This window comes from Podarcis vaucheri (genome assembly GCF_965113315.1).
Source record: "Podarcis vaucheri genome assembly, chromosome: 4".
NCBI classification, from domain to species: domain Eukaryota; kingdom Metazoa; phylum Chordata; class Lepidosauria; order Squamata; family Lacertidae; genus Podarcis; species Podarcis vaucheri.
In genome coordinates this window covers 105,665,659-105,681,253 of record NC_138762.1, presented here as the reverse complement: position 1 = coordinate 105,681,253, position 15,595 = coordinate 105,665,659, and the positions used below count along the sequence as shown (strand labels likewise).

The 15,595-nt window shown below is 42.9% G+C and overlaps 1 protein-coding gene across 5 annotated transcripts in view; it reads right to left on the bottom strand.

The window, feature by feature from the left end:
* The window catches only part of KLHL1 (kelch like family member 1), a 152,094-nt gene that overhangs the window by 8,615 nt on the left and 127,884 nt on the right, over nt 1-15,595 (bottom strand). For 4 of the 5 annotated variants that reach the window (XM_082221415.1, XM_082221417.1, XM_082221418.1 and 1 more), the window contains exon 9: nt 132-344. In XM_082221415.1, the coding sequence (XP_082077541.1) occupies nt 132-344 (213 nt within the window). Of the gene's footprint in view, nt 1-131; nt 345-15,595 lie in introns of those variants that run through there. The other variant, XM_082221419.1, reaches the window with a different exon arrangement.

Genomic DNA, 15,595 nt, shown 5'->3' with positions numbered 1-15,595 from the left:
AAGAGTTTATTTTAATAAATTCAAGCAATAAGACAACGGAATACATATTTATAGATCTAAGGATGTTTAAGGGAGGAACAGTCAAGTTTGCATTCAGAATCACTACTTAAAAACACATACAGAATGGGTACCTTTCAACATAGTCCAGCAGTCTGGAGCAGTGGTTAGAGGCAGGAGCATCATGGCCTCCGACTGCATAGAGGAAACCGTCACAAGTAGCCACCCCAACACCTCCTCTCCTTTTACACATTGGAGCACACATGTTCCATTTGTTTGTGTGGGGATCATAATACTCCATAGAACTCAAACAAGAACTTCCATCTCGACCGCCAACTGAATATAACCTAAAATAAACCACATAGAAATTACTAAGCATAATGTACAGTGAAGGGACAGGTTACCCAAACCTGACTGTGTAGTCACCCCAACTATTAGGCCCCAAACTTCCCAAATTATTTCTTTAAGGATTCATTAGCTAAAATGCATTAGCTTGAGTTGTATAACACAAACCAGCTGAGTAAACAAAGCCTTCTCCTTTATCAGTCCATGAAGGTGTAATAGATGGCCTTGTCAGTCCCCAGTAGAGATGGGATGGTGCATCCAACTTATCTTACCAGTTGTAACTATCCTGACCGAGCTGACGCACAGACCCCGGGAATGACGCTAGGATTGCCAGATAAGAGTACAGAAACAGTTTCTACTCATGCATGCTCAAGGATGCAAACTTACGTGCACAAACTCATGAGGCTGGATTCCTGGGGAGGGGGACGGGGGGATTTGAAGGGAATATAGGGTGTATGTTTCTGCTCTTTAGTGTGCTTGCTATGATCAACCACACAGTGCCTTTCTGCTGCTCTGGAAAGCAGAAATAAACTCTTTCTCTGAACCAACCTTGCTGTCTGTTTGGCTCCTTCCTCCCTCTCAGGAGCAACGCAGACCCAACCAATGGGAAAAGTCTGAAAGGCTACAACAGTAATAGAAACAAAACCGGGAAACATGTTCCTTTACCCCACATCTACAATCTACATACAGGGGTGGATCTACTGTGAAACTAATGGAGCTTAAGCTTCAGAGGGGCCCCAGAAGTGACTTAAAACATTGCTGAAAGGTTTTGGGGCTACTAGACCCAAACTGAGTTGCTCGACTCATACTGATTCATTTTTTTTTCTTGTATATATTTCCACAGTTCCGAAGCTTGAAAGCCTCATTGCTGGTTGCGAAGGGGCTCCCATGGCAGTTCAAGCTTTGGGAGGCCCAAAGTGCAGGTCAGCCACTGCACTCATACAATTCATACGGTAAAAATGTGTCGAAACCATATGCTGAATAGCTATGAAAAGAGATTTTAAAAACAAAGAAAGAAAGAAAGAAAGAAAGAAAGAAAGAAAGAAAGAAACCCTTACATTTCTGCATACAAAATTCACCCATTTCTCATTTTTGGCCCTTATACAAACTGGGGTTTCTTCAAGCCTCTTAATAGCATCGTCTTGTGACAGATTGTGCCATTTCAGCTCTATAAGAATCAGTACATGAGTAATAAGATGACCAGTTCAGCATTAGTGGTGATGTGGCGCTGCAGAGGGGGTGGGAGCTGAGGTTGAGAGGGAGCGGGTTACCTAAGGCCACCTCCTCAGTTTGTGGTGGAGGTGATCAGAACCATAGCTAGGTGATCTTGCATCCCTGGCAGAACCACCCAGATTGCGCCCCCTGTTGTTGTTTAGTCGTTTAGTCGTGTCCGACTCTTCGTGACCCCATGTACTACAGCACGCCAGGCACTTCTGTCTTCCACTGCCTACCGCAGTTTAGTCAAACTCAGGCTGGTAGCTTCAAGAACACTATCCAACCATCTCGTCCTCTGTCGTCCCCTTCTCCTTGTATTGCGCCCCCTACCCATGGACAAATTAGCTCTTCTTTCCACCTCTCCTCCAACCCCAACCCCCCATCCATTCAATTCACCCTCTGTTTAAAGCCATTTCTTATGAAGAAATAATCAATATTTATATTTATGGCCATATTTTTTAGCTGGTTTTGCCCCCCCCCCCGCATCGCCTGTGCACCTGGTGGGGGCCCACTTCACCACCCCCTAGCTATGGCCCTTGAGGTGATGCAAACCAGGAATTTCCTGATTCATCACTGGGAGAGGAGGCAATCCTATGGTAAGCTCAGCTGGCATTAAGTCCCCAAGCCCAGCTCAGCCGAAGATAACACCAGCATATTCTTGAAATTAATTGAGCTTACTTATGAGTAGGCATGTACTAATGGTGCTTACTTATGGTGCAGATACACACTACACCAACTCTCAATTTAAGTTTTTGTTGCAGAGCATTAATACTCTTTTATGTCAACTGTGAGACATAATTTCTTACAGACTGCCATTTAGGATTGGTTTATACATAGAAATCAGGGGTGGGGGTGGGAATTCTTTTAAGACTACTTAGTATTGCGATGGTAAAGTGTTCAGTAACTAAAATTCCAAATCCATTTGGAAGCTTGCTCCAGGGCAAATAAAACATAATTGGTTCCACCCCATATAAGTGCACATGAGAAAATTATTCTGATTGCAGTCTAACAATGTTGACACACTGAATGCATTTCTTATAAGAATTCTTTCACAGCTTGTTGCCTGTTGTACACTGCCTAGAGAATAATAAAATTTATAGAAATGTGGAGCATTTTAAAGTCCAAGCACTGAGCAATTTGGGATGCAAAACCTCCGATCAGTGAAAGAATTATTTACTTGGAAGCTTTTATAGTCCTAAGTACTTCATAAATTCTCAGCTAGTTAAATGTATATTTAAAGTTTCATTGTTAATGAAGCTGTATTCTCCTCCTCCTTACTGTATCTTATGAATGCATGGCGTTTTGAGGTCCTCTCATCAGCTTCATACCATAAATACCAAGGGAATCTGGAAATTCTTGTATGGTGTGTGTCTCACAATAGGAATGCTTTCTCAGAATAGTTTACCTATGTTCACATTTTGATTCCAAGGGAAATGATGTCAAGTGACTGGGCTGATTTTGATTTATTGTTCTATAAATTAATCTGCAATTTATAAGAATAAAATCATTATTTTAGTGGTTGGCATAACCAATGCAGCTTAGTATACGTTACTGTAAACCCACAATCATATTTAAGACTGAGTGCAAGTAGAAAGAACAGCCACATCAAAATGTTTATGCCTTCTAATTAAGTAGCATGCTTCACAGTGCAACACTCTGCATATGTATTCAGTAGTAAATCTCACTGAGTTGCATGGAGCCTATTCCCTTGCAGGCACAGGTGCATAATGACCGTGGCAGGTGAAGGGAGGGCCACAAGAACAATTGGTATTGGGTTGGATTCGGCCACAACCTTATTGATTACAGGAAAGAGTAGATTTGGCTAAGGCATTGGGCATGTATCCTGCATCAGGCAGCCTGCCTGCTACCTGATAGGAACCTGGTAGGGTCAAACCTGTACTGGGGAGTCACCCCCAACATGGACTGGATGCCATGACCCTGCACAGACCACCATTGGGAGAGGTGCTTTGGCCCACTGGTCCCCTAGGGGTCTCCTGGACAGCGTCAACCTCCTGGACCCCTCTAACGGGGTACCCCCTGTGACTAAGAATCCAGCCGAATACCTCATCTGCTGCTACGAGGTAGGCGCAAAACCTATAAGCCAGCAAATTTGCTAGGAGAAAATTCCTCCCTTGCCCCTAATACGGCAACCAAATTAACTATAGCAAGGACCATAGGCAACGTGCCCACTCCTCCCCTCCCCCTCGGTGGGTCCCTAAAGACAGGGTGGTAAAATACCACAACAATCAGCCAAGGTGGTGGTCTACACCTGGCCACCCCCTTAAATAGGCTGGGGCTGGGCTGCAGCCCTAAGCCCCAGCCTCTGATTGGGTGAATGGGCACTGCCCATCCTGACCTGAGGGTCCGAGTTGGCTGAAGGTGGGCAGTGCCAGCCATGCCCTCCCCAGGCCGCGACTAGAAGATGGCAACCTCCCTGAACCTACCACAGCAGCACCATGCAGCAACGGCCACCCACCCGAACTCCCAGGAGAGCAGATAAAGTAAGTATAGGCAGGATTGCCGCCTTGGGGTTGATTCTGCTTTTTCATGCATGACCAGCAAGTTGAATTCATCCGGGTGAGAAACAAGTTGTGCAACTCTTCATTACATTGTAGGTCTAGTGGCAGATTCCTAGGCACTGTTCCACCATACATATTGGATTTCTGAATCGGTAAGCATGTGAAAGAGCCCAAGACCTCTACAGTGAGAAACAAGCATGCAGCTGATCTACCTTAGGTATTAGTTGTGTCACAGAAATATTACTACCATACTAGGAAAACAGCTGACAGTAACTTGTAATGCTTAAGAGAGAAAGCATTGAAAAGGATGCTTAAGAAAGCTGAATGGACTCACCTAATTAACAGTGCAATTCTATGCATGTTTACTTAAAAGTAGGTCCTACAATGTTCAATGGAGCTTACTTCCAAGTAAGTGTATTCCTGGGATTCATTTAGGATCAGAGGAAGGGTGCAATATAAATACAATACATAAAATTGTATGCAGTTGAGCTGGCCCTTTTCCTTCGGGGGATGATTTAGTAGAAATGTATTCTTATTTTACAATGGATTGTTTTAATCTTTGTACAGTAAGCACAGCAACAAGGCAAACTATTGAATTATACTTCAAAAACTGAGGATGGGGAATAATTCCATGCATAACGCAAGACTTACTTGTCAAGCTGCCTGTCACAACAGATTGTTTCATTTCCTTAACATCATGGTGTACTTATTTGTGCTTGTTTTTGTAAACAAATATATTTCTTTCCATCTCGAGATCATTAACTAACTCATGCAATTATTTTGCACCGGATAGTGGCGTTTCAGTAATATTATTCTTTGACAGATCAATCATGTTAGATATAACACTCATCCACTTTGTTCATTCAGGAGACATTGATCATGCTGTTTTCTATCTGGAATCTCTGAAAACAGAGTGTTCCGAATACTCCATGGCCTTATGAAATAATTTCCAACTAATGATTCTCATTTTTTCCTTCCATACTTTCTGAGATAAGAGTCAGATCAATAGTGTACTTTAGGACTTATACTTGTGTGTTGAAAAGAATGCTTAGAGGACAATCTTATGGCAAGTTCCATTACGATGAGCAACTTAGGTTACAGTGGATCTCACAATCAGCCAGTGGATTCCCAGGCCAGTTAGGCTCAGTCAGCATTAAGACCCCAACTCCAGCTCAGCCAAAGTTGGCAGAGGAAACACTGGTGTAAAAGGTAAAGGGACCCCTGACCATTAGGTCCAGTCGCAAATGACTCTGGGATTGCGGCGCTCATCTCGCTTTACTGGCTGAGGGAGCCAGTGTACAGCTTCCGGGTCATGTGGCCAGCATGACTAAGCCGCTTCTGGCGAACCAGAGCAGCGCACGGAAACGCCATTTACCTTCCCACCGGAGTGGTACCTATTTATCTACTTGCACTTTGATGTGCTTTTCGAGGTGCTAGGTTGGCAGGAGCAGGGACTGAGCAATGGGAGCTCACCCCGTCACGGGGATTTGAACGGTGGGGGGGGGGCACTTTGGCTGCATCCCTAGCCAGCTCAGCTAGGTCAAACCCAAGATCTGCATAGGGTACTGTTTTAACCTATCGTTTTCCCTTTGCAAGGCTTAGAAAGAAGAAGAATAGTTGGGATTTGATATCCCGCTTTATCACTCCCCTTCAGGAGTCTCAAAGCGGCTCACATTCTCCTGTCCCTTCCTCCCCCACAACAAACACTCTGTGAGGTGAGTAGGGCTGAGAGACTTCAGAGAAGTGTGACTAGCCCAAGGTCACCCAGCAGTTGCATGTGGAGGAGCGGGGAAGCAAACCCGGTTCACCAGATTACGAGACTACCGCTCTTAACCACTACACCACACTGGCTCTTAGGAAGAGCAGCAACAGCAGCAGCCCTGCTGCTGAACGAGGTTTCACAGAATCATAACATTGTACAGTTGGAAGGGACCACAAGGGTCATCTAGTCCAACCCCCTGCAATGGAGGAATGTTTTTGTCCAATGTGGGGCTCGAACCTGCAACCCTAAGAGTCTCATGCTCTACTGAGTGAGTCTGGTATAATTTTATGCCAACCTAATTTACACTGACTTGCTTTATGCCAGCTTCTTGTGTATTGGGTTGCTCCTATAGCTGATTACTCAATTGCAATCTAGCTGATTCATTGGGTTGATTCAGTTTTATTAGATCTCCATAAAACTAAAACCCCATGAGAGTATGACGGAAGTGTCACAGCATGATCTTACACATGATCTTAATTAGAAGTCCACTGAACTCAGAGGCTTACTCTCAGGAAAGTGGGTACAGTATGAAACCTAATATGGTTTACATGTTAATACATGCAAAGACTCTCACTCACTGATAGGAGGAATTTTCGCTTTTGTTCACCAAAATAGAATAGCATTGGGGGGGGGGGGAGTCATTCATGTTTCCAGTGAGATTGAGTCTCCTGGGAGCTTTATGTACAATACCTAATAAGATTTAATTCTGCTCAGAATATACTCATTCAGAAAGCAGAGATAACGTGCAGAACATAGTGGTTGCACGCAGGGCTTTTCAGGGGCTGCACTCCAGGAAAGTGCATTGATGAGAAAAGGTGTTAAAGATCAGGCTCACACACTGAATTATGAATGAGTCTCGATTCAGTTAAAAGAAAATGTCACCATACGTTTTATCAAGTGGTGTACTAAAGGCAGAGAAGTATAACTCTTTGAAAACCCACAATCACCACGAAGCAACTACCGAATAGTGTATATTTTTAAATTCAACTAATAGCTTATTTCCTTGGGCCAATTATTAATAGCCTACAATCGTATTTGTTAATGAGGCCAGGGATGTAGCTCAAACCTATCTGAATTTCATGTTTGAAAGAAAAGCAAAAGTGGTGGCACTTGACTGCTGTTCATTGAAGCCTTGCATTAATTTGCACTGAACCGGGCATTGTATTTATATGCAAATGTAAATGTAGTGGGGAATCCTATGGCAAGATCCACCAGCATGAGCAACTGAGGATGCAGCTGATGTCCAGTAGTGTAATCTGCTCATCCCAGCTCAGCCAGGGCTCTGCTGGCTGAGCCAAGGCAGGTTGAAGGCCCCTAAAAGGGGTGTTATGAGGTTGTGATGTGGATGAGACCAGAAAGGGGTGGGGCTGCGGCTTAGATCCTAAGTCTGTTCAACTCAGACATGTGACCCGGCAACCCCTCATAAAGCACTATTTTAAAGGCTCACTGTCCCTCTTCTAGGCTTAGGCAGAGCAGCCGCACCTGACAGGGATTGGAAATGTAGTAACTTTATGCTGGTTTAATTTATAGCAACTTGCTTTATGCCAGCTCCTCCTGAATAGGATTACTCTCTAAACCACTTTAGACTGCAAGTAAAGGTGGTGGGGATGCTACATTTAAAATGCTCCGTCTTGAAAGTATTCTGCAAGGAAAATAATAATCTTGTATACTACCGAGCAGCCTGGACTGGGCTTTCCCCTCTGGTGCACTAATTGTTTGCTTGCAATGGTGTTTTTGTTGTTAAGATATATATTTAAAAGTAGCACCCACAACCTGCAGTTTTTAATGGTTCAGACAGTCTCCTCTACCTGTCAGAATCCTAGCACTTCAACTTTGGGCATTTATAGTTCAGGCCTTACAATTTGCTTTGTGTGAGAGATAGGCTTGTATGATGTGCTGTAAAACTGTGTAAATTAGTCACACTTGCACTTCTTGCATTATATAATGTCTTGATTACAAGTAAATAAGAATGGACGTGGGTGGCACTGTGGTCTAAACCAGTGTTTTTCAACCTTTTTTGGGCAAAGGCACACTTGTTTCATGAAAAAAATCATGAGGCACACCACCACTGTGTGCGGAGAGGGAGATGTCAGAGCCCCGCTGCTCTCTATGGGGAATCGGATGAGAGCGGACCGCCTGTCCACTCTCATCCGATCTGATCCCCACCCAGGATGGATGGAAAATAGGGTGGACACAGTCCGGCGCCTGCCTAGTGGGCGAAAATTTGACTTTTTTTTTAAAAAAAATAATTCGAATTTTTCAATTTTTCCCACAGCACACCAGGCAACATCTCGCGGCATACTAGTGTGCCGCGGAACAGTGGTTGAAAAACACTGGTCTAAACCACTGAGCCTAGGGCTTGTCGATCAAAAGGTCAGCGGTTCGAATCCCCACGACGGGGTGAGCTCCCGTTGCTCGGTCCCTGCTCCTGCCAACCTAGAAGTTTGAAAGCACACCCAAAAGTGTAAGTAGATTAATAGGTACCACTCCGGCAGGAAGGTAAACAGCATTTCCATGCGCTGCTCTTGTGTCGGTGTTCCATTGCGCCAGAAGCAGCTTAGCTATTCTGGCCACATGACCCAGAAAACTTTCTGCAGCTTGGACAAATGCTGGCTCCCTCGGCCTGTAAAGCGAGATGAGCGCCACAACCCCAGAGTCGTTCGCAACTGGACGTAACTGTCAGGGGTCCTTTACCTTTAAGAATGGTTAACAGTCCTAAAATGTGCTTTTCATTCATTTGCTTCTTGTGGAATGTGTGTATAGGTTGATTTCGCTACCTCTGTGCAAGGGACTACTAGTATTTGTGTGTTGGAGTCTGTATGTTTTAGCCATTTATAGCCTCTTTAGCTCCAACCCTAACTCTCTGATAAACAGAGGGGGGGGAACAGGATTAGGTGAAGGCATCCCTCAGCTGAGCTTTGCTAGTTAGGGAGGGCTTTTCCTATAACCCCACTGTGCCCTCTGGGTGGGTGAGAAATTACTGCCAGCAGTGTTTTGCCAGTGGTAGCCAAAAGAGGGCTTTGCAGGGATGTGGGTGGAGCAGATCCAGCCATGGACCCCCAGGTGAAAAAGAGGATGCGAACCACTTTCTACAGTGACCAGCAGGGCCTTGGCTGCAACACAAGACCCACTATTAGGATGGCTTTGTCCATCATACTAATGTGGTCAAGAAATGGAATGGATATGCAGATAAGACACAGGCTATTTACAAAGGGAAGGGAGAGACAGGGAGACAGAGAAAGTGGGATCAGAATGAGCAACAACAGTGTATATTTGATTTTTTAAAAACCTACATCTTTCTTGAAGTGGATGGTCACTAAGTTATTAGAAAGTGTTTGCAAGAGAGTCGTTTCATTTTGGTGATTCACCCCCCACCTGAAAATAAAGCTCCAATACTTTGGCCACCTCATGAGAAGAGAAGACTCCCTGGAAAAGACCCTGATGTTGGGAAAGATGGAGGGCACAAGGAGAAGGGGACGACAGAGATGGTTGGACAGTGTTCTCGAAGCTAGCAACATGAGTTTGACCAAACTGCAGGAGACAGTGGAAGACAGGAGTGCCTGGCGTGCTCTGGTCCAGGTGGTCACGAAGAGTCAGACACGACTAAACGACTAAACAACAACAACAAAGGCAAAGAGTGTGGAAAAAGAAGAGGAAGAAAACGCCTTTCAAACTTTTAAAGAAGTGTGGTAGGCAGCAGAAGGAGAAGTACAAATGTAAGGAAAATTGAAAGGTAGTGAAGGAAACAAAATAAAGAAATGCCAGGAGAAGAAAATGACATATATAGATATATTACCAGGCCAGCAATTAACCTGCAAAACAGAGGGGAAGGAAGAAGGCCAGATTAGGAAGGTGACTTCCTAAAGACGTATTATTCAGAATGATAAAGTGCTCATAGGGAAGAAAAGACAACCTGGTCAGTTCAGGGCAGGAACACCTGCCCGTTCCAGTTCCTGCAAATTTAAAAGCATTTTCTGCTCTTTCTTCCAAGCAGCAGCAGCAGCAGCAAATGCCCTTTCATAAAGCAGCCACACAAATAGAATCGTGTGCTGAACCTCGCCAGAGGTTAATTCGTCTGCCATGGGTTACAAACTGGAGGAATCGATTCTGTAACTGACTTTCAAAGCAAAGCTTCCTGTAGTTTAAATTCCTGTAGGATGAGCCACAGTGTTTTACCATTATCCTGTCATCATAACAATTGCTTGCTACTTTTGTATAGTTTACAGCTATTTACATTACAACAATGGTTAAAAGAAAGGCTCCTCTTTCAGTACTCCTTCACAGCTGTCTAGGGATTTGTTTTGGTTTTTTTAAAGTAATATTTATTGAGCAATTAATAGCTTCAAAATTTAAACATAAAATACAAAAGCCAAAAAAACCTACAAAAATAGGAAAATACAAAGCAAAACACATAAAGGTACACAATAAAAAAACAGTTAACAGAATAGAAGAAAAAGAATAAAGAACACCAAAAAACAAAACAGAAAAAAGATTAGTATTTTCATATCCTATACTTTGTTCACTAGTTTCTTGACCTCCTCACACCTCCCTTTTTGTATTCCAGTTCAGATATTTAGTTCAGCAAATCCTTACCTTCTATCACTTAACCTTACTCAGCATATTAACCTATATTAAAAATACATTTCCCCTCATTATCAGTCTATATTTACATATTCTTATTAGTCTTTTTACCAACACCGCTTATTTTCCATCCAACGTCCCTTTAACATTCATAAATTTTACAGTATTTCTGTAGATATTCTTTAAACTTTTTCCAATCTTCTTCCACCGCCTCTTCTCCCTGGTCTCAGATTCTGCCAGTCATTTCTGCCATTTCCATGTAGTCAATCACCTTCATCTGCCATTCACAGCTGTCTAGGGATTTGAATTCTGGTGTCCCAGGTGCTAGTCCAACACTCTAGTCACTATTCCACACTGGATCTTCATATATATATTTTCTTTGTTAGTGCAGTTTCTCCCAACATTTAGCAGAGGGGAGGCCCATGTCCCTGACTATTGAGGTCCATTAAATCAAGAGACAGGATCTAGAAGGGGAGTTTTGCTTCTAAGTAGCAGTATCAAAGAAGGTATGTGGCGAATTTTACCAAGACGTTTAATTAGTTTTATCACAACTCTTTCCCCTTCCCTGTTTAATTTGAAAAATTTGCCTGGGTAGAATTCTGCAAATTTGTATTACTTTTGGGGGGGGCAGACAAGAAGGAAATTCTGCTCCAGATCTTGTCCATTCCCCCCCCCAACTATGTGGAGAGTTTCGTCTCCTGATCTGAACCTAAGGGTGTCAATTGTATGTTTGGAGTCTCAAAGATTTTTGTAAAAAACAAAAACAAAAAAACCCCTGAAATGTCTATTTGCTTTATTTCTCTGTAATCAATAACGAGCAACCCATTATACTTGATATAAGCACTATCAGCCTGTGGAACTATAAAGTACTTAAAAGTTTGCTTTTGGGAGGAGGAGAATCAATGAAAGGCAGAAGTTTTTCTCTGTGGGTTGTGAAAGACAGCTATTGTATATGTGTGAAGGGCTCCTGTGGTATACCACAATTGTGACTTTTGACCCTTCACTCAGTGGGTGGCTGTTCTGTTTGAGAGTCACTCACAAGTGGGCTGTTTATGTCTAGAAGTTCAGATGTGATCTTCCAAAAAAGGAAGTTAAATATATTTTTCTATCAAATGCAGACATACAGAATTATTTTAAAATAGAACGGGGGAAGATCTGTTCTAACAAGAGGCTCAGACGCCATAGATCACTTTTAAAGCATCGTAATAGGAAGAGTTAGTAAAGGAATAATGTGCAACTCTTTGATATAAGCAGAGCTTCTAATAATTAAATCAATCAGAATAAAATGTATCTCCTTAATTTCATTTCAGATTTTATGGTCCCTCTCAAAGAGGTATTTCTCTGCTGCAAAAATTAGGTGAGCAAATACTTTGTGAAAGTGCAGTGCTTTCAGAACTCCTAACTCCTCAATGTTGATGTTTTATATAACATCATGTTGTTGTTGTTGTTGTTGTTGTTGTTGTTGTTGTTGTTGTTGTTGTTGTTGTTGTTATTATTATTATTATTATTATTATTATTATTATTATTATTATTATTAAAAAAAACTACCATATTCTGGAATTCTAATATATTTCCACTTGCCAGGCTTCCACCAGGGACCTGGACAGAGCCATTCATGTCAGGTTGTGGGCTTCCCATGCCTTCAAGGCAACTGAAGCGCAGGATACTTCCCCAAAACAAATAAAGATAGCTTGAAGTAAATGGCCTAGGAGCATCACAGGGAGCCCAACAGGAGAGACAGTTGCAGAACTCTGAAGAGAAGCACTCGCAACCTGCTCCCTAGTGGTAGCTGTGGGTAACTTGCATTATATCCAGAGTTGAGGCAAAACGAACACTGTTTGCAAAATGAAGAGAAGGCACCTACTGAACCATGAAAAACGTGGAATCATGAAAATAAGATGGCTGCTGCTGTTATTACCTTTGTAAACAGATTTGACTATTTTAAATAGAATAATAGAAATAGACTTGTAGAGTTGGAAGGTACCCCAAGAGTCATCTAGTCCACTTGCCCAACGTGGGACTTGCACCCACAACCCTGATATTACATGCTCTACCAACTAATCTATATCAAAAGGCACTAATTTCAATGACTTTAAATAAAATGTGTGTGTGTGTGTGTGTGTGTGTGTGTGTGTGTGTGAGAGAGAGAGAGAGAGAGAGAGAGAGAGAGATGAATAATCATTTGTATACAGTGATACCTCTGGTTGCGAACGGGATCCGTTCCGGAGGCCCGTTTGCAACATGAAGGGAATATAACCCGCAGTGGTGCGTCTGTGCACACGCGGGTTGTGATTCACCGTTTCTGTGCATGACATCATTTTGTGCTTCTGCGCATGCGTGAGAGGCGAAACCCTGAAGTAACCCTTTCCGGTACTTCCGGGTCGCTGCGGGACATAACCTGAAAGAACGTAACATGAAGCGGATATAACATGAGGTATGACTGTGCAGCGGTACCTCGGGTTAAGTACTTAATTCGTTCCGGAGGTCCGTACTTAACCTGAAACTGTTCTTAACCTGAAGCACCACTTTAGCTAATGGGGCCTCCTGCTGTTGCTGAGCCGCCAGAGCACGATTTCTGTTCTCATCCTGAAGCTAAGTTCTTAACCTGAAGCACTATTTCTGGATTAGCGGAGTCTGTAACCTGAAGCGTATGTAACCTGAAGTGTATGTAACCCGAGGTACCACTGTACTTAATTCTGCTGAAAACCATGCCATTCATATTTTATGAAGGAGAAGAAAGTTCAAATCATGACATTTAGCAACGATTCAAAAAAACTTAACTGGGGTGTCTGACACATGACATAGTTAAAGGGACTGTTGAGACCTCTGAACTTTTTAAGAAATCATGTAAGGGTTGAGGCTATCAAGCTGGTCATCAGACGAAGAACTGCTTAATTTTCTCTATTACTTTCAGGACTTAGATTTTCCTACTTTTAGGCCTTAACATTGTACTTATATATATATATATATATATCGCACTTCAAAAGGAAAAAAGCAATGGGGGAAAAAGTCAAAAATTAGCTATAGCGACAATCTAATGATATTTTTTGTCTTTCTGATAAGAAGACACAAACTGTTTTATCAGCTTAGACTGGTAATAGGGGTAAAGACTCTCACATCCAGCGAAATATTAACAGTGATAAATCAAGATTTGCAGAGTATAGTTTGAAGCCGACTCAATGAGTTTATGTTTCTGTGGAGTATCAATCTTAGTTTATTGTGACATATATAAACATACAAACAACAGGGACCTGTGGCATCTTTAAACTAACAGAATGTAGTGTATGGCACAATAAATGTGTTTGCTTGAATCAAATGTTGTCAGAATGGAAGGACCCCTTAGTTTGCACCAAATCTCCAGAGCAGATTTGGAGAAGTTGGGGTGGGAGATGGCTGCAAGGGAATGGAAAGGAACATGAGGTCTTCTTGTGCAAGTTAAAGTGCTCTCAGACAACACTGGGTGACATCTGTTGCCTTTAAAATACAATAAAGCAGGGTTTTATTTTATTTATTAAGATCATTTTGGGAAAAGTTCATTGTTTAGTTGTTTTGTCTGAGTACAGAACTGTTGAAGAACATGTTTAATATGCTGGAGGGAGAAGCCTTGAATGTGATAAGGAAAAGTCGGGTTTTCAGTATAAAAGAATGGGTATTTGAGAGAGCCATGTTAGTATAAGGTATGTTAATATTTCAGTCCCGAGATATCGCATCTACTGCTAGCTCCTTGAGGTATCATTCAGAGAATCAACTACAATAAAAATCTGAGGCAGTCTGATGCTATCTAATAAGCACTTGGTTCAGTTGTACATACTTCCTTGCAGGTGGAGCAAGGCTGCGACGTCTGTTGTTGTTTTTTACAGCTCTGCCAGATACTTAAACCCCTTTCATGAATCACATTTGTCCTCCTCCCTCTGTCCCTAACCACCATAAGCTGAATGAAGAAGTGAAGAAGAACCTCTTCGGACCCATGGTGACAGCGCACACAGTTATTTACTTATCCTGGTGGACCCTAACACTTTCTTTAATTTCACTTGTTCAGAACACTATAAAGAAGACTGATTTCATGAGCCATTAACTATTTTTCTTGTTACTTTCAAGCTGAGCACACAGATATAATTGTTTTTGTAATAGTTCCGTCATCTCACTTTAAGTGGACACAGTTTAAATGTGACTAAAAGGTAAAGGTACCCCTGACCATTAGGTCCAGTTGCGGATGACTCTGTGGTTGCGGTGCTCATCTTGCTTTGCTGGCCGAGGGAGCCGGCGTTTGTCCGCAGACAGCTTCCAGGTCATGTGGCCAGTATGACTAAGCCGCTTCTGGTGCAACGGAACACCAAAACCAGAGCAGCACACGGAAATGCTGTTAACCTTCCCACCAGAGTGGTACCTATTTATCTACTTGCACTTGACGTGCTTTCAAACTTCTAGGTTAGCAGGAGCAGGGACCGAGCAATGGGAGCTCACCCCATCGTGGGGATTCGAACCGCCGACCTTCTGATCGGCAAGCCTTAGGCTCTGTGGTTTAGACCACAGTGCTACCCGTGTCCCTGGATAAAATGTGACTACTTTACTATAATTATTTTTCTTCCTGAATCCACACAATATTAAACAACAGATATATGCAAACTGAGCAGAAATGTACACAAGTGTCACAGTCCTGTGCTGCCCAGCTACAACAGATCTCAGTGGGGGGGGGGGGAGCCAGCCAACCAGTCAAGTACCAGGAGGGTACTTGCCTGGAGGCAAAGTCCATATGCAAAGTTCAGTCCAGTCCTAAGGTCAGGAGTATCTGAGTCACGTAGTCAGATGATCCAGGGGTCAAGAAAGTTGAGAGACCAATGTCATGAGAAGCAAGAAGCAGTAAGGTCTGGTCAGGAATGACAAATGTTGTTTCCAGCAACTGACGTTGGAAACCCTGCTTAAGAAAGCTGGAGCCAGCTGGTTTTCATCAGGAGCAAGAAGGCTGATCAGAAGCAGGTAGAGTCACTTCACCTTCTGCTCCTTCAGGCTGCTGCTCAGCAGGTGAAGCCGACTCCAGGCCTATGACACTAAGGAGGATCAGAATCCTATCTACTAGTCTTGCTCCCAGGACTCATGTATCAGTGCCCAGGAGCTGAAGCCCAATGGCCTTTGCTCTGACTGCAGGATCTGCACTCTGCTACAGACGGCACAATTA